An 18859-nucleotide genomic window follows, 5' to 3' on the forward strand; every position below is an offset into this window, starting at 1 on the left:
GCCGGTTTGTGGACATTTTTTGCCGTCTTACCAGAGACGAGAGGCCATCACTCGACGCCATCTTGCCAAGGGGAAAGATCGTCTATTGAGCGATGTGATGCGCGAGCGGCTACTGGCTTTAAGAGAAGCGGGTGGGGGCGTACGAGAACGATATTCTACGTTTTGTTTTCCTTGACATTGTACGCTCTTATTAATTTTATTTAACTTGTCGTTTGAAACTATAAATCGGCAAAATGTGTACATTGAAGTGACTGCAGTCGCTTTTATGTACGAGCAAACATCTTCAAAAATGTAATCTAACTTTTCGATCTACAGACGTCACAGATTTGACACGCCCAAATTGTCTCATTTATAAAAATATATTTTATATACGTATTTTTAATCAATATAACGTCACATATTGGTCACAGGGGACTTTTGCGTTCTTTATTGAATGACTGGTCAACACGAATATTTTATTTGGATTTGTATCTAAAAAAAGTATTTTTCTTACCGTGCATTTACGTGTCCCATCCATTAATTTATTAGTAATTAGTAATTTCTTAGGACATCCCGACTGGATTTAATTCAAAATGTCTTGATATTACTTAAATTAAATCAACCCTGAATGTTCAGACGAGAACGCTGGTGCATTTTTTTAAACGATGAATGCAGAAAGGTGACGCTGTGACGTCATAACGCTTAAACTGTGAGAAACAGATTATCAAATCAGAATTTGGAATTAAAATGAGTCCAAATATGACGTTTAAGGCGCTTATAAAGGAACTGTATTATTATGATTATTATTTACCTTTCCTGACTCCCCCAGACGTAACGTCAAAAACCCTGCCCCCCTGAGCCTCTGGATATGGTCACGTGACACCCGAGCGTCATTTGTCGCGCGTGCACGAGCCTAGACGCGTGTGTCCGTCCGAATCGACTCAGGTGAGATTGCTTTTAATGCACACGTACGCGCAAATGGGATGTTTTTCTTCTTTTTTCTTCATTGTGTTTATGCTCAAGGTCACGTGACACCCGCGATGCTCTTGATGCGCGCGTGCACGATTTATTCCGTTTTGCCTTATGTAGCGATTTGTCCTGTTTGTGTTCATCCAATCCTTTTTCGAATAACCCCCCCCCCACCACCCCAAACATGATTTATCGTGTATGTGCAGTGAGGTTGTGTGTATTGCATGACTTGATAGGCAAAAAAACAGATTGGACACCTGCCATGAAGACATCCGCACACTGATGGACAGACAATGTAAACGTCTTCCATTAACGATGCTAGCATGTTTTTGCCAATGTGGAAAGACAACATGCTAACCACACACAAGGAGGTCTGGAGGCCAGAATATGTGCCACAACCTGAAAACTGTCAGGCAAGCGTGCTAACCACTTGTCTAGCCGCCCCGTAGGCCCGTCCGTCCCTGATGGCAGCTCCTCCAGCATCATGATGTGTTTTGGCACTGAGTCTTATTTGCAGATACAGTGATACCTTGGCTTACGAACTTAATTGGTGCCCTTACAGAGTGTGTAAGGTGAAAAGTGTGTATCCCAAAAATTAATTTCCCATAGGAAACCATTAAAATGAGAATAATCCGTTCCCAGGTCCCCATAAAACATAATTTTCTACTTTCTAAGCCTTAAAACTACACAAAATACACCTTATTTTATGTATAATAAATGTGTTATGGTATTATAATTAAAGAAATAAACTGTACTGTATAATAAAGTCGTTTTATTTACCTTTGTGATGGTCGTTGATGGCTTGATGGAACGGAGTGGCCGATATCATCAGCATTAAACACTTGATGAAGAACGTAGGCTTCTTTCATCATCTTGAGGAATGATCCCTTGTCGGTGCTTTCTCTGTGATAATTTTATCTAGTTCCTCATCAATTGTGACTCAAATATATCAAGTTAACTGGCTAGCTAATAGACGACTAATAGATAGCTAGCTAGATAGCTAGTTAGACAGCAAATAGCTACAGGTAACCAGCAACGGTGACCCCGTTCAACCTGGAATAACTCAAATAGATAATGTTAGCTAGTTGCTAATAAATGACTAGTAGATAGCCAGCTAGCTAGCTAGTTAGACAACTAATAGATAGCTAGCTCGGTAGCCAGCAACGGTGACCCCGTTCAACCGGCAATAACTCAAAAATATGAAGCTAGCTAGCTAATAGATGACTAATAGATAGCTAGCTAGTGACCTAGCCAGTTAGACAGCTAATAAATAGCGCTTTAGCAACAGCTGAAGCTGTAACAAAGCGCTAACAATGAAAAAAGGGAAATTCTGCCCCCTTGTGGATGGGAAAAAACATTGCCAGATGTCTGGCCAGCGCTTTATCGGCCCCCAAGCATGCAAAACACAAATAAATACACTTATGGCGCTCTACGTCATATTTTCAATTCCCAAATAAATTCCTTAATGGCAGTGAATGTGTTAATGGATGCCCTAATGTAAGCCCTTGTGGTCGAATGCGGCGATGCTAGCTCAGCCGGGCCCGCTACTTCCTGTCTGCCTCCTCTTTCTCATCTTTCTCTCCTCTTTCCTCCCCCCTCCCCTCCCTGTTTATCAGCTCAGCCAGCCTGGCCGACGCCCTCTGCAAGTATCGCCGTGGTTACACCACACGCCCCGTGTATATGTGCTTGTATGTTGTCATGAGACAATCGCATTTTGTTTATGTGTGTGTCCGATTTCCTTTTGTGTGTGTGTGTGTGTGTGTGATTTGATGTGTTTTTTTTAATAATAATAATAATAATAATAATAAATTTCATTTCTAAGTGCCTTTCAAAACTCTCAAGTTCACTTTACAGTCACAGGATAAATTTTTCTGTAGGTGAGCAGCGGCAGCCACATACGCCAGCATTCACTCAACCCGAAAGTAACTCAAATAGATAGAAAGCTAGCTAATAACTCAAATAGATAGAAAGCTAGCTAGCTAGCGACCTAATAACTCAAAAGATGGAAAGCTAGCTAGTTAGCTCGCTAATAACTCAAATAGATAAATATAGCTAGCTAGCTCATAACTCAAATAGATAGAAAGCTAGCTATGCTAGCTAGCTAATAACTCAAAGAGATAGAAAGCCAGCTAGCTAGCTAATAACTCAAATAGATACAAAGCCAGCTGACTAGCTAATAACTCAAATAGATAGCTAATAGCTATATAGATAGCCAACTAGATAGCAAAGAGAGAGCTAGCTACCAGCTAGATAGCAAATCGAGATCGCACCAGCTAAATAGATAGCCAGCCAGATACCAAATAGAGAGCTAGCTAGCAGCAGCGGAAAGTGCTTTCTACTATCTTTGTGACTGCTTTATTTCCTGTATACTATACAGTGTATATGATAGTTATCCATGTTAAGCGCTTTGTGACATCTTCAGCTGTTGTTAAAACGCTGTATAAATCAATATATATTCTATTGTAAAATTGGTGCAATATGTGCATGATTTTGTGTTTGTGTATACTGCGAGCATGTATTTTCATTTGCGTCATATGACACGTTTTATTTTATTTATTCATTTTTTGCAGGCTCTCTTGATCACCAATCATGAACAAGGTAAGTAGCCACGCCCACTTTAATCAATTAGTAATGTTAGCTCCCACTTACTGTATGTTTCCTGGTCATGTGACTTCCTGTTAGGTGGAGTCCCACATTGTCGCTTCTGTGAACTCGTCGTCCTCGCAAGGGCCCAGCGCCCCGTCGTCTCCCGCCATCATGGTACACGGCGACGTGCTAACTGATGCTAAATGCTATCTGACTGGCTAGTGAGCTGGCTACCTAGCTAGCTAGCTATTTGCTCTCTATTTGCCAGATGTTAGCTATCTGGCTGGCTATCTATTAGCTATATATGAGCTAGCTAGCTAGCTTTCTAATAATTTGAGTTATTCCGGGTTGAGTGAACGCTGGCGCGTGTGGCTGCCGCTGCTCATCCATAGAAAAACCTATCCTGTGACTGTAAAGTGCCCTTGAGAGTTTTGAAAGGCGCTTAGAAATGAAATGTATTATTATATTATTCTAAATGCTTCACTAAAGTGATGATCATTGCTAAGTGAAATGATGCTAAATATGAAGCTAAACATCACTATGCTAGCTGAGGCTCTGGTGGTACATGTGTACATTTGCATGATATTAGCATGTTTTTTTTTTTGTGCGTGATTGTGGCGCAGGCACGCGTGGACGAAGAGGTAGTAGCATACCGCGACCTGGCGGCTATACCTCGCGATAAAGCCATTCTACAGGTGGAGCGACCTGACCTCATGACCTACCAGCCTCACCTCAGCTTCTCGCCGCTGGACCCTCCGCGCAGACAGGTAACACGCCATTAGCAACACACTATCATCATAGCCGCATATTGACTTACAGCCGCGTGTATGACGTCTTTGCGTCCATCAGCGTTCTCTTTCTCCGCCCGCCACCTCGCCCACCATGTCTCCTGAGGTAAGAGCCCCGATCGCCGCGTCATGGCACCATGCGGACTTTGGGCTACGACTTCCTGTTTCAGGTCAAAGGGCGGCGAGCCGAAAGTGACAGCGGCTCCCCCGGTGGTTCCATGTTGCAACTGCATGCCGAACGCAAAATCAGTGCTAGTTTGCAACACTTCCACCGACCAGGTATGCATGCACAAAGACACACACACACACACACACACACACACACACACACACACACACGTTCCTGTTTCAATGGTTTTGTGAGGTCCGGATAACTCCAGATATGGAGTGAGTACCACAAATTTAGAGAGGTTACATTTGAGCACTAAATGTCACTTAACCACACACACACATAAACACACACACAGTGAGTAAAAAGTGTGTGTATCCACGTGAAATAAAAATACACACCAAAAAATCATTTTGGGTGAATTTGTGAGGACCTTTGTGAAACTTTAACAGTTGCATATATAGACCGTCTTGAAGCCTTTAGAATGGAAAAACGTGTGAGGACCGGCCAAAAGGTCACTTGTCAAGAATGTCCTCACTACGTATGGTATAAAATGTTAGTGGTCCTCACAACACTAGTCAGACAAACACATACGCACACTTGAGCAAGTTAATATCTGCACATATTATTTTACAGATAATGGGACAAACATCTACAGAAAGCCTCCCATCTATAAACAAGGTAAGTACAACTTAACACATGGTGGTCACGTTTCCACCTCCCTCACTGTGCCCCCCCCCCCCACTGACCCCATTTCCTCTCAATCAGAAGGTTCCAAGTCCACCGTCGGGTGCGTCGGCGGCGTCATCCAGTCGGCCAAGTTCCCGGCCGCTCAGCCTCCAGATCCTAAGCTGCCGTCCAAGATCGAGACCGAGTACTGGCCTTGCCCCCCGTCGCTGGCCGCTATGGGTGAGTGCAACCCATTCACTTTTAGGAAATCGCAACGTCCAATCACGGGTAAGCTATACAGTGTTGACTGTAAGGTTAAAATATCCCATCAATCAGGCTCCACAAATACTCCGCACAAGCCATCTGTACACTTGATGCAAAAAGCTGTCAACCCAGCTAAACAGAACACAATTGATGAGGAACAAGGTAAAATTATGGCACAGAAAGCATCTACAAGGATCATTCCTCAAGATGGTGAAAGAAGAAGGCTACGTTCCTCATCAAGTGTTTAATGCTGATGAAAACGGCCACTTCATTCCATCAAGCCATCAACGACCATCGCAAAGGTAAATAAAATGACCTTTTTATACAGTACGGTTTATTTCTTTAATTATAATACCATAGCACATTTATTATACATAAATTGAGGTATATTTTGTGTAGTTTTAAGGCTTAGAACATTAGAAAATTATGTTTTATGGGGACCTGGGACCGGATTATTCTCATTTGAATGGTTTCCTATGGGAAATTAATTTTTGGGATACACACTTTTCACCTTACACACTCTGTCTGGGAACCAATTAAGTTCATAAGCCAAGGTATCACTGTATTTAGAACTGGTCTGGGGTAACTTGTTGTAAGCACTTCCTGTTTATCGCTACTCCCGACAGGAAGTTGTCCACATTAACTTCCTGTTACGGTCTGACAGAAATTGAATGGCAGAAAAAGAAAATGGAGGAGGAAGATGACGAGTTTGAGGACCTGACTGACGAGGCCAAGGTGTTGCAGGAGCAGGAGCTGGAAAAGGTTAGCGCGTGATGACATCACAAATTGGGCCGATGACATCATCGTTGAACCGCTTTGTCTAGATCAAGTCCAACCTGGGCCGTCTGATCCTACGAGAAGAGAAGGAGAAAGGTGGCGACTTTCGGCGGAAGACGCGTTCGCTGCCCGACAGAACGCACGCACACGGCAGTGAGATTACGTTGGCGAGCTAGCAATCATCTCCATGGCGCCGCCTGTCTCGACTCACTTCCTGTTTCCTGTTCGCAGGCCTCTCAGCCAATGCGTCAAAGTCACCATCGCGTTCCAGCTCCGGCCTGAGCAGAGTAAGTCATTCCCCTTTATGCTAGATACTTCCTGTTTGTCATCACCACTTCCTGTTTGTAATCATCACTTCCTGTTTGTAATCATCACTTCCTGTTTGTCATCGCCATTTCCTGTTTATCATACCACCCCCTGTTTAACCTTTATCATCATCACTTCCTGTTTGTTGTCGCCACTTCCTGTTTGTCATCACCACTTCCTGTTTGTCATCACCACCTCCTTTTTATTATCACAACTTCATTTTTGTCATTACCATTTCCCATTTGTCATCACCACTTCCTGTTTGTCATCACTTCTCGTTTGTCAAATCACTTCGTTTGTCAAATCACTTCCTGTTTTTATACCACTTCCTGTTTCTCGTCAATACTTCCTGTTTGTCATCATCACGTCCTGTTTGTCATCACTTCTTGTTTGTCATACCACTTCTTGTTTTTCATACCACTTCCTGTTTGTCATACCATTTCCTGCTTTTCACCATTTTATGCTTCTTGGCACCACTTCCTGTTTGTTGTGGTCACTTCCTGGTTTATTTTACACACTTACTACGTCACTATTTCCTGTTTTGATGTTCCTCAATATCCGTTACTGATAAATAAGCTAACCCTTCACTCTGTTGTGTATGATTGACATGCGTATGATATCATGTGACAAGATGGCGATTGTTGACATTTTCAGAGGCAGTCGGCCGAGTTTTCCAACGACGCCAACAATCCAGGTGGGTGGATTGAGCGCAACTTCCTGTTTCGTGTCATCTCTCAAGCTCTGATTGATTGATTGATTGATTGATGTGTGTCTGTTTGTGTCTCCACAGCGGCTCAGGTAAGCATGTGTGCATTGGATGTCAGGCTCAATTTGTTTGTGTGAGTGTGTGAATGTGTATGGACAGAACGGCGGCCCACAGCGTGATCATCTGGACCGCGGGACATCGCTACCAAGCATCTTGGAGCAGAAGGTGGGCTATTCGTAACACACGTGTGCACGCAATAGGGGGAAAAAAAGACACACAAACACACCAAAAACACTGTCAGAGATGTTCGGTCGGACACTGTGGACAAAGGCTCGAACACAGAAAGATTGTTTTTTACTGCCTGCAGGAGACACAGGCATTCATGACAGACGCCTAAATTCTGCAGCCCTCTGCCAAGCTATTTATTGAGAGTATATGCAAATTAAAGTGATACATTAGTAAAACATAGTTCACACCTGGGTGTTCTAAGCACGAATAGCTGTAAGCAATAAAACATGATACATTTGTAACCTGGCTAATGAGCTCTTCCTGTGAAGGAGTTTCAAGTCGTAAATTGCTTCCCAAGTCCTAAATTCTGTCCAAGGCCAGATCTCCTTGATGAAGATGACAGTTTAACAGGCTTGTCTGCAACACTGTTACAGGTTTATCCCTACGAAGCGCTCGTGGTGACCCACAGGGGGCGCTGCAAACTCCCACCCGGGGTGGACCGAACCAAACTGGAGGTGAGGGGGCAAATGTTGAGCTTCCGCCAACCGGGTAGCAGTCTGGCATCCACTAACTGGGCATTGTGTGTGTTTTTATGTGTGTCATAGCGACATCTGGACCCTCAGCAGTTCCAAGAAGTTTTCGGGATGAGCGCCTCGGAGTTCGAGCACCTGTCTCTGTGGAGACGAAACGAACTGAAGAAGAAGGCGTCGCTTTTCTGAGAGGAAGTCATATCAGGCGAATGACAGAAAAATATTGTTTTCTCATTGTTGCTCTCTCTTTCTATCTCTCTCTCTCGCACACACACACACACACTGCTTACTTCCATCAAAATAATAGAAACGCAACAAGTGCTTGCGATTTACACACACGGACATGTACAGCAGTACACAAACATCCACACATGCTATCGTCTGCCGTTTAAAATTGATGTTAAATGAATGACTAAAGGGGAAAAAAATTGCATTTAGTCTGTCTGAATAGTTCTTGATTTATTTAGCTAGCTAGCTAGCTATTTGCTAGCTAGCTGGCTGGCTGGCTATCTAGCTAGCTATCGATGAACTATATAGCTAGCTAGCTGCCTATCTATTCGCTATATAGCTATCTATTAGCTATCTATTGGCTAGCTAGCTAGCTAGCTTTCTATTTATTTAAGTTACTTCCGGGTTGAGTGAATGCTGGCGCATGTGGCTGCCGCTGCTCACCCACAAAAAAAAAATGTATCCCGTGACTGTAAAGTGACCTTAAGACTTTTGAAAGGCGCTTAGAAATAAAATTGATTATTATTATTATTATTATAAACGCCGACACACTTGTGTGATCCATTGCCATGGTTACCAGTGCATGTGACATCACATGTGTCTCGAGGCAGCCCAAAGCATTCGTTGGCTCTTATTTTGAAGGAGTGAGCTTTTTTTAAAAATTGTTTTCCTTCGCTGATGTTTTCTGGCATTTGTCTGTTCATCAATGTCAACCGTGCACGCACGCGCCACAATAAAACTTCGGTAAACGTAACTCATCCACGAAAAGCGCTTTTGCTGGTCATTTTTAAAAGTCACAGAGCGTTTTGTGGGTTCTGTTCAGATGTGTTGTCTCGTCAAAATAAAAGGGAGAAAGGAATCAAAAGAGGAATTTTTAGGTCACTGTACAGTACATGCTGTGCAGAATGGTTTCATGGACAGTTCTAATTATTTTTTTTTCTTAGTGGGGATGAAAAATGGCTGATAAAATATATAAATATATTTGAGAACAACAAATAAAATGCTGTCCTGAATTTATCGAGGTTCCCCTGATTTCTGACAGTGCTTGGGGTGTGTGCACATATCGCAAGTGGTTCTGGTCCCCATTTACCGCGATAAACGGGGGAATACTGTATATCAGATACTGCATTTTATGGTGCGACGAACAGCGCTACTTTAATTACAGGTAGCATAAATGTTACTTTTCTATTAAGTATTTGTTAAATTCTTATATCAAAACTATAATAAACCGTGATATAACTTTAAATAAATTAACAATCGCTAAAACAAATTGACATGAAAAAAAGATGTGTGTGACTTCTAGGAATTCCCGCGCTTTTGTCACGTGATCTTGACGTGACGCTTTACGAGTGTCTTTGGGCTCATGGTGACGTCACTGCTCTGTTTGCTCGTCACCACGGCGACGCGACCGGCCGGGTAGCTGAAAGTAGTCGTCAAAAAACACCTGAACTCCAACCAGGTCAGTTTCTCTCCTTTTTCTTTTCGTCAACTAATTAAAAAAATGCTCGTGGACATTAAAAAATATATATAGAGGATAAACGGACAGGACAAGAACCGAAAAAGTGTCGACGTATGACGTGATACGAAAGGAAAGAAACAGGTTGCGAGCTCGACATTCATGAACGAATGTTAAAGTCAGACCAAAATAGTCGAAACATTTTTCGACGCTTTTTGGAGGGAACATCACACTCGAGGATTTAGTCATTTATTTAGTTAGTTATTGTGAAACAAGACATTTGAGTCTCGTATTAAAAAAATGTGTTTTTTTTTCTGTTAAAATGCGTTTTCATATCTTTATTACACTCATTGTGTGTATGTATCAGTGTCGTGTTTAGTTGTACAAATAGGGGCACTTAAAATGCTAGTGGGGAGTGCAATTTTGTGTTGTGCCACTAGAGGGAAGTAACGTACCTTAATTGCCGAATGGCTGAATATATTGTAAAGCGAGAGAAGCAAATGCGGAATTACCTTCAACTCTCCTGAAACGCATATCTGTTAACGTGTACGTTTTACCCGTATTTTATAAGTTTTTTTTTTATGATTTCAAATAATGTACGGCGTACTACTTTTAGCTACTACTATTAGCTATCTATTAGATATCTGGCTGGCTATCTATTGGCTATCTATCCAGCTAGCTAGCTATCTATTCGATATATATTAGCTAGCTAGTTAGCTGGCTATTTATTAGCTAGATAGCTTTTTATCCATTTGAGTTATTCCGGTTTGAGTGAACGCTGGCGCGTGTGGCTGTCGCTGCTCACCCACAGAAAAACTTATCCTGTGACTGTAAAGTGACCTTGAGAGTTTTGAAAGGCGCTTATAAATGAAATGTATTATCATTATCATTACCATTATTATTGTTATTATTATTATTATTATTATTATTATTAACGACATTATACAGGAAAAATTAAGTTTCAAATAATGTACGGCGTACTACTTTATTTTGTTGTAATATTTTTTTCTGCAGGTTTGGCTTACATTAGCTAGCTGGCTATCTATTAGCTATCTATTAGATATCTGGCTGGCTATCTATCCAGCTAGCTAGCTATCTGTTCGATATCTATTAGCTAGCTAGTTAGCTGGCTATCTATTAGCTATCTACCTAGCTGGCTGGATATCTATGAGCTATCTATCCAGCTAGCTAGCTATCTATTATCTAGAATTATAATCATTTATAAGGGCAACTATTATCCAAGGTTAACTTTTTTTTTTCTTTTCTAGTAGCCAATACCATCGGCATACGACCAAGAAGAATCCAACACGTGCGCAAGCATGCTTCCCGCACGCCGTGCCATGTTGCTTCGGCAGGAGCAGGACAAGCTACGTGAGCGTGCGACCGAGAACGCGCGTGAGGACGAGGCCTGTCGCATCAACAACTGCTGGCTACAGTCCAGCGACGCTCGCTATGTGGGCCACAGCATCCGAAGAGACGTGGATGATGTCATGATGCAGCATCGCTTTTCCGTCCACCAACGGCAACAAAGGTGATAATAATAATAATAATAATCCATTTCATTTCTAAGCGCCTTTCAAAACTCTCAAAGTCACTTTACAGTCACAGGATAATATTTTCTGTGGGTGAGCAGCGGCAGCCACACGCACCAGCGTTCACTCAACCCGGAAGTAAATAGATAGTGCGCTAGCTAGCCAGCCAGTAGATAGCTAATAGATAACCAACAGATAGCTACCTAGATAACCAGCCACCCAGATAGCTATATAGCCAATAGATAGCTAAATAGATAGAAAGCCAGCCACCCAGCTAGTAGATAGCTAATAGATAGCCAACAGATAGCTAGCCAGGTTCACTCAACCCGAAGTAACTCAAAAGTAACTCAAATAGAAAGAAAGCTAGCTAGCTAGCCAATAGACAGCCATCTATATAGCTATTAGATAATAATAATAATAATAATAAATAATAATAATAATAAATTTCATTTCTAAGCGCCTTTCAAAACTCTCAAGGTCACTTTACAGTCACAGGATAAGTTTTTCTGCAGGTGAGCAGCGGCAGCCACACGCACCAGCGTTCACTCAACCCGGAAGTAACTCAAATAGAAAGAAAGATAGCTAGCTAGCCTATAGACAGCCAGCTAGATAGCTATATAGCTATTAGACAGCTAGATCGATAGCTATATAGCTATCAGATAGGTAGCCAGATAGCTATATAGCTATTAGATAGCTAGCCAGGCAGCTAGATAGCAAATAGATACATGTGTTCATTTTTGCCGTCTTCTTTCCGACTTAGTAAGTTTGGTGGAGACACTTGAGGTTCTGACCAAGAAACAGCGACCCACAGTGTTTGTTGAATTGGGTTGACAGGCTCCGAGAGCTTCTGGATGAGGAGGAACGGCAGCTCGTACTGGCGGCTCGCCTGGACCGGGTGACGCCGTTGGAGAGGCAAACGCAGATGCGCGAGCGAGCTCAAAGTCTGATGGACGCCAGGGAGGCACATCGGAAACAATTGGTTGCACAAAAGTTGGACCAGCAGTTCAGGTGGGCAACATTGAAATCCAAAGGCGTTCCTCGGGGGGTCGACCATTTGCGGTTTTATATCATCTGGCATGATGAACTTTTCGGTTTACATACGTTAAATTTATGAAAAAATTTACCTTGGCATACGAACTATTTTTTGGGATACACACGGAGCGCCACAATGAGTGATTAGTCGTTCGCGAACGAGCCCGTTCTCCTAAAGAAAATGGCCGCTGGCTTCTTTTGGTCGTCTATTCCCCGCCTCAAGTCGTCGGTTAAAGCCACGTGATTCGTCAAGAACGCAGCAGGGAGGGGAGGTGGTTTAAACATGAAAAGAGACAGGCAGACGACACAGAGTGACAAAATGGATAGAAAAACAGTGACATTTGGACTCGTTTCAACTTTGATAGTTCAAAGCCAAAGTGTAGACCGCAAGGTTAAAATATCCCATCAATCAGGCTCCACAAATAACCCGCACAAGCCATCTGTACACTTGATGCAAAAAGCGATCAACCCAGCTAAACAGAACACAATTGATGAGGAACTAGGTAAAATTATAGCAGAGGAAGCACCTACAAGAGATGATTCCTCAAGATGGTGAAAGAAGAAGGCTACGTTCCTCATCAAGTGTTTAATTCTGATGAAACCGGCCACTTCAAGCCATCAACGACCATCACAAAGGTCAATAAAACCACTTTATAATACCGTACAGTTTATTTCTTTAATTATAATACCATAGAACATTTATTCTACATAAAATAATGTCTATTTTGTGTCGTTTTAAGGCTTAGAAAATTAGAAAATGATGTTTTATGGGGACCTGGGAACGGATTATTCTCATTTTAATGGTTTCCTATGGGAAATTAATTTTTGGGATACACACTTTTTGCCTTACACACTCTGTCTGGGAACCAATTAAGTTTGTATGCGAAAATAACACGACCGCATCACTATGAATGACAAGTATCCACTGTATGTTTTTTCCACCTGTTAGCTTGATTGTAACACAAACCGTTTTGCTTTCAGGGAGCAATGCCAAGAACTCCGCGAGGCCCAGACCAAACGGCGAGTTTTGCAAATTTCCGAGGAACGAGCGGCGCAGCTCCGCAGCCAACTGGATTGCGCCCGCCAACGCCAACGCGAGGACGACATGTTCCACCAGATGTGGAAAGCGGACGCTCACGCCAAAGAGGAGCGCGAACGGCGCGAAGCGGCCGACGCTCGCCACTCCGGCCGGATGCAGATGGACTTTCTATGCGAACAAATGGCCGCGGCCGAGCGCCAGCGGCAAAGCGAACGCCTCGCCAGGCAGGAGGAAGCGCGGTTGCAGGTCGGCGGCCATGTGATGTCATCACCGTGACCTATGACGTCATAATAATCATCACTTTCGGCGTGTTTGTCCAGGAGGAACAAATGCAGGCTCTGCGGAAGCAAGTTCAGCGGCAGCGGCGCCTCGAACGGGACAACCAGACGGCCCGCCGCCGGATGCTGGATGACAGTTTGCGTCTGAAGAAGGAGCGTATGGCCAAGGAGCAGGAGGAGGAGCTTCAGATGGGCCTCAAGATCGTGCGCCAATCAAAGAAGGACGAGACGCAAGCTCAGCAGGAGACGGCCGATAAGCGGGTAACAATAATAATAATAATCATAATAATAATAATAATACATTTCATTTCGAAGCGCCTTTCAAAACTCTCAAGGTCACTTTTCTGCGGGTGAGAAGCGGAAGCTACACCCGGAAGTAACTCAAATAGATAGAAAGCTAGCTAGCTAATAGATAGAAAGCTAGCTAGCTAATAGATTAAGCGCCTTTCAAAACTCAAGGTCACTTTACAGTCACAGGATGGTTTTTTTTGCAGGTGAGAAGTGGCAGCCACTCACGCCAGCGTTCACTCAACCCGGAAGTAACTCATATAGATAGCCAGCTAGCTAACATATAGCTAATAGATATACAGCTAGCTAACTAGCTCGACAGCCGTAAAGCTAATAAATAGCCAGATAAATAGCTAGCTAGTTAGCCAGATAGCTAATAGATAGCAAATATATAGCCAGCTAGGTAGCTAGCTAATAGGTAGCAAATATATTACACCTCATTTCGCCTTCCAGTCGCACTCTCAAGACGAATTTCCCACAATTCTTTTTTTTTTGTTTGTGGTCCATATTTATCGATAATAATAATAATAATAATAAATGTCATTTTTGAATTAAAAGTGCTGGTCAGACCTCTGGCAATGTTTTTTCCCCTTCTACGAGTGGGTGGCTTTTGTTTTTGCTCCTTCTCCGAAGCGCTTCGTCAGCCAACTAAAGATGTGCTGGTAAGTTTCCTTCAGCCATTTTAACTTTCTTTCGTATGAAGTGAACACTAGCGCGAATGGCTGCCGCTGCTCACCCGCACAAAAAAATCCAGTGACTGTAAAGTGTCCTTGAGAGTTTTGAACGGCGCTTAGAAATCAAATGCATTATTATTATTATAAAATTGTTGATATACAGGTCACATCCGACATACGACCGAGTTCCGTTCCGACCAAACGGCCATAAGTCGAAATGGTCGTAAGTCGAAATCCATTCAAAATGTTGAATAGAGACTCGGAGGCTAAATGACTTGCAAACTCCCTAGACGAGAGTTAAAGGGTCGGGAGGTCATGGTCGTAAGTAAGGGTGGTCGTAAGTCGAGCATGGTTGTAAGTCGGATTTTACCTGTAGATTCTACTCCACTGAACAGTCCTCCCTGAAGCTAATCAGATTAGCATTTGTTAGCGCTTTGTTACAGTTTCAGCTGTTGTTAAAGCGCTATATAAATCAATACATGATTATTATTATAATATGGATTTTGTGTCACCGCGGCAGGCGAACATGAGAGACGAGGACATCCGCTTCCGTCAGTATTTAGCCGAGCAGATGATGAAACGCAAGACGGACGAGGAGCAGATCGAGCAAATGATGGCGGATAAAATGCAAGAGATGTGGGACAAACGGGAAAGACAGAACATCCTGCAACAGGAGGCCAGGAAGCGACTGATGGACGACGTCATGGAGTCCCGACAGCTGCAGAATGTACAGAAACGTAAGAGCCGGAACACCTCACTTAGATTAACTCATTCACTAGCTAGAAAGCTAGCTAGCTAGCTAATACATAGCCAGCTAGACAGTTAGACAACTAGCTATATAACTAATAGATAGCCATCCAGATCGCTAGCCGGCCAGTTAGCTAATAGGTAGCAAATAGATAGCTAATAGCAAGCTAATAGATAGCCAATAGATAGCCAGCTAAACAACTAGCTATGTAACTAATAGATAGCGAGCCAGAAAGCTAGCTAGCTGGCCAGTTAGCTAATCGGTAGTAAATAGAAAGCTAATAGATAATAATAATAATAATAATAATAGTAGTAGTATTGGTATTAGTAGTGGTCGTAGTAGTAGTAGTATTAGTATTAGTAGTAGTATTAGTAGTATGAATAGTAGTAGTATTATAATTGTCCGGTTAAAACTTCGTTTAGGTAATAATAATAATAATAATAATAATAATACATTTCATTTCTAAGCGCCTTTCAAAACTCTCAAGGACACTTTAGTCACAGGATATTTTTTCTGCAGGTGAGCAGTGGCAGCCACATGCGCACTCAACCCGGAAGTTCTTTCATTATTAGAATGAATAAACAAACCTATCAATAAATACATAAATATATATAAACAAACAAATACATAAATAAATACACAAGTATTAGTAGTAGTAGTAGTACTATTAGTAGGAGTATTAGTAGTAGTAGTAATATTAGTCGTAGTCGTAATATTATTTGTAGTAGTAATATTAGTATTATTAGTATTACTATTAGTATTAGTAGTAGTAGTATTAGTAGTAGTATTAGTAGTAGTAGTGGTAGTCATATTATTAGTATTATTAGTACAGTAAAGTCTGGTTATATCGATAGTACTGCTTATTACGATACTATTTCTATGAACGCAAGGAGAAAATTTACATGCCGCAGGATCGGATATATCGATAGTCTGGTTATATTGATATTTTTTACGACTCCCGAGAATATCGATATAACGTGACTTTACTGTATTTGTATTTGTATTCGTAGTCGTATTTGTATTAGTAGTCGTATTAGTATTAGTATTTGTATTAGTATTAGTATTAGTATTAGTAGTCGTATTAGTAGTAGTAGTATAAGTAGTATTAGTAGTATTGGTAGTAGTGGTAGTCATAGTATTATTAGTATTAGTATGTTAATTATTACAGTATTCCGGGTTAGTATTAGTTAATTATTACAGTATTAGTATTAGTAGTAGTAGTATTAGTAGTAGTAGTCGTATTCGTAGTAGTAGTATTAGTAGTAGTAGTAGTAGCCAATAGATAGCTCAAATAGGTTAAAAGCTAGCTAGATAGCTAATAGATAGCTAGATATCGAATGGATTTCATCAAAAGATAAACCAAAACCCAAAGAAATTCGGGAATGGCAGCTAATGAGCATCCGAGCTTTCAAATGGACTCCGGATTCACATCCAAATTCAAATGTTATATGTGTGTGTGCACGCGTAGAGCAACTTGACTTTCAGAGACGCATGGACATCGCCAAAGAGCGAGTGGAGCTGGACGCCGCCCTACGTGACATGAAGCGGGCCGACGAAGACGTGTCAAACAGGTGCGTGCGCCCACGGGGGGGTCTCGTCTCGTCTCGTCTCGTTCCGTTGCGAGACGGGGGGATAAAACGTGACGGTTGCGCCACGCAGGCAACGTCAGGCGTACGCCATGTACCAAACGGAGCTCCGAGCGCAGGTGGAGCAACGTCAGCGCGAGAGGAAGGAGAAGGAGGACGAGGAGCTGAGGGAACAGGAGCGCTTGGAGGAGATGCATCAGGAGAAGTTGAGGAAGAAAGACCAAGTGATGGCCAGGCCCAATGATGGCGTTTTGCACCCCTTTCGGAAAGCTAAAGTTCTGTAGCGTCACTGAAACGGTTTTTGCGGCAAAAGACTCGCCAAACAAACGGTCGCTGCCATACCCGAATTTGCTATCTATTAGCTAGCTACCTTGCTGGCTATCCTTTTGCTATCTATTTGCTTTCTATTAGCTATCTGTCTAGCTAGCTATCTATTTGCTATCCATTTTCTATCTATTAGCTAGCTACCTAGCTGGCAATATATTTGCTATCAGCTAGCTACTTAGCTGGGTATCTATTTGCTATCAATTTGCTATCTATTTGCTATCTAGCTAGCTAGATATCTATTTGCTATCCATTTGCTATCTATTAGCTAGCTACCTAGCTAGCTATCTATTTGCTATCCATTTGCTATCTATTAGCTAGCTACCTAGCTGGCTATCCTTTTGCTATCTATTTGCTTTCTATTAGCTATCTGTCTAGCTACCTAGCTATCTATTTGCTATCCATTTTCTATCTATTAGCTAGCTACCTACCGGCAATATATTTGCTATCAGCTAGCTACTTAACTGGGTATCTACTTGCTATCAATTTGCTATATATTTGCTATCTAGCTAGCTAGCTATCTATTTGCTATCCATTTGCTATCTATTAGCTAGCTACCTAGCTAGCTATCTATTTGCTATCCATTTTCTATCTATTAGCTAACTACCTAGCTGGCTATCCTTTTGCTATCTATTTGCTTTCTATTAGCTATCTGTCTAGCTACGTAGCTAGCTATCTATTTGCTATCCATTTTCTATCTATTAGCTAGCTACCTAGCTGGCTATCCTTTTGCTATCTATTTGCTTTCTATTAGCTATCTGTCTAGCTACCTAGCTAGCTATCTATTTGCTATCCATTTTCTATCTATTAGCTAGCTACCGAGCTGGCAATATATTTGCTATCAGCTAGCTACTTAACTGGGTACCTATTTGCTATCAATTTGCTATCTATTTGCTATCTAGCTATCTAGCTATCTATTTGCTATCCATTTGCTATCTATTAGCTAGCTACCTAGCTAGCTATCTATTTGCTATCCATTTTCTATATATTAGGTAGCTACCTAGCTGGCAATATATTTGCGATCTATTTGCTTTCTAGTAGCTATCTGTTTAGCTACCTAGCTAGCTATCTATTTGCTATCCATCTTCTATCTATTAGCTAGCTACCTATCTGGCAATATATTTGCTATCTATGACCGAGCTAGGTTGACAAAGCAAGTCTTCTATAAAATATACAGTGATACCTTGCCTTACGAACTTAATAGATTCCCAGACAGAGTGTGTAAGGCGAAAAGTGTGTATCCCAAAAATTAATTTCCCATAGGAAACCATGAAAATGAGAATAATCTGTTCCCAGGTTCCCATAAAGCATCATTTTATACTTTCTAATGTTCTAAGCCTTATAACTACACAAAATATACCTTATTTTATGTATAATAAATGTGCTATGGTATTATAATTAAAGAAATAAACTGTACTATATAATAAAGTTGTTTTATTTACCTTTGTGATGGTCGTTGATGGCTTGATGGAATGGAGTGGCCGATTTCATCAGCATTAAACACTTGATGAGGAACGTAGCCTTCTTCTTTCACCATCTTGAGGAATGATCCCTTGGAGGTGCTTTCTCTGCGATAATTTTACCCTGTTCCTCATCAATTCTGTTCGAATAGGAATTTTAAGTCATTAAAATTACATTTTTCAAATGATCATGTTGAAATATTGTATTGTCAACCAGGCGATGGCGCTGTTGTGACATTTAAGATTCATCTTGTTTAAAACGAAAAATCAGTGTGGCGGTTCTGGGCGGGACGGTTGGAAGCT

At 41.7% G+C, this 18859-nt stretch overlaps 3 protein-coding genes across 5 annotated transcripts in view; 2 read left to right on the forward strand and 1 right to left on the reverse strand.

Moving 5' to 3' along the window:
• pbdc1 (polysaccharide biosynthesis domain containing 1) overlaps positions 1–4331 on the reverse strand; it is a 7473-nt gene extending 3142 nt beyond the window's left edge. Inside the window, exon 1 of one of the 2 annotated variants that reach the window (XM_089021023.1) lies at positions 4266–4331. In XM_089021023.1, coding sequence (XP_088877149.1) covers positions 4266–4313 — 48 coding nt within the window. In that variant the 5' untranslated portion in view covers positions 4314–4331. Of the gene's footprint in view, positions 1–31; positions 158–4265 lie in introns of those variants that run through there. The other variant, XM_089021024.1, reaches the window with a different exon arrangement.
• dmtn (dematin actin binding protein) overlaps positions 1–9006 on the forward strand; it is a 10054-nt gene extending 1048 nt beyond the window's left edge. The window contains 16 exon segments of the mRNA XM_089021025.1: positions 809–924; positions 2565–2636; positions 3519–3546; positions 3631–3708; positions 4158–4301; positions 4384–4428; positions 4493–4601; positions 5068–5112; positions 5200–5340; positions 6029–6126; positions 6189–6428; positions 7102–7141; positions 7238–7245; positions 7313–7378; positions 7816–7896; positions 7987–9006. Of these exon segments, the coding sequence (XP_088877151.1) occupies positions 3538–3546; positions 3631–3708; positions 4158–4301; positions 4384–4428; positions 4493–4601; positions 5068–5112; positions 5200–5340; positions 6029–6126; positions 6189–6428; positions 7102–7141; positions 7238–7245; positions 7313–7378; positions 7816–7896; positions 7987–8100 (1218 nt within the window). The 5' untranslated portion in view covers positions 809–924; positions 2565–2636; positions 3519–3537 and the 3' untranslated portion in view covers positions 8101–9006.
• A 447-nt stretch (positions 9007–9453) lies between these two features.
• cfap53 (cilia and flagella associated protein 53) lies at positions 9454–18539 on the forward strand. 2 transcript variants are annotated; one of them, XM_089021021.1, is made up of 8 exons: positions 9454–9598; positions 10864–11126; positions 11962–12135; positions 13141–13444; positions 13519–13737; positions 14959–15175; positions 16655–16757; positions 16846–18539. In XM_089021021.1, exons 2-8 carry the CDS (start codon positions 10915–10917, stop codon positions 17054–17056), a joined length of 1440 nt encoding a protein of 479 aa, XP_088877147.1. In that variant the 5' UTR covers positions 9454–9598; positions 10864–10914; the 3' UTR covers positions 17057–18539. The 2 variants fall into 2 exon arrangements, with proteins under 2 accessions (XP_088877147.1, XP_088877148.1); XM_089021022.1 differs by having other exon boundaries at positions 9513–9598; positions 10867–11126.
• Positions 18540–18859: the final 320 nt, after the last annotated feature.

This window comes from Hippocampus bargibanti, linkage group LG18, assembly GCF_051943395.1.
Source record: "Hippocampus bargibanti isolate YZ-2025 linkage group LG18, ASM5194339v1, whole genome shotgun sequence".
NCBI classification, from domain to species: domain Eukaryota; kingdom Metazoa; phylum Chordata; class Actinopteri; order Syngnathiformes; family Syngnathidae; genus Hippocampus; species Hippocampus bargibanti.

Excerpts from the sequence above, each read along its gene's own strand:
- cfap53 (XM_089021021.1), top strand. The coding sequence starts at position 10,915 with ATGCTTCCCGCACGCCGTGCCATGTTGCTTCGGCAGGAGCAGGACAAG. Across the intron at positions 11,127-11,961 it reads GTCCACCAACGGCAACAAAG|GCTCCGAGAGCTTCTGGATG; the intron begins GTGATAATAATA and ends TTGGGTTGACAG. Across the intron at positions 12,136-13,140 it reads AAGTTGGACCAGCAGTTCAG|GGAGCAATGCCAAGAACTCC; the intron begins GTGGGCAACATT and ends TTTTGCTTTCAG.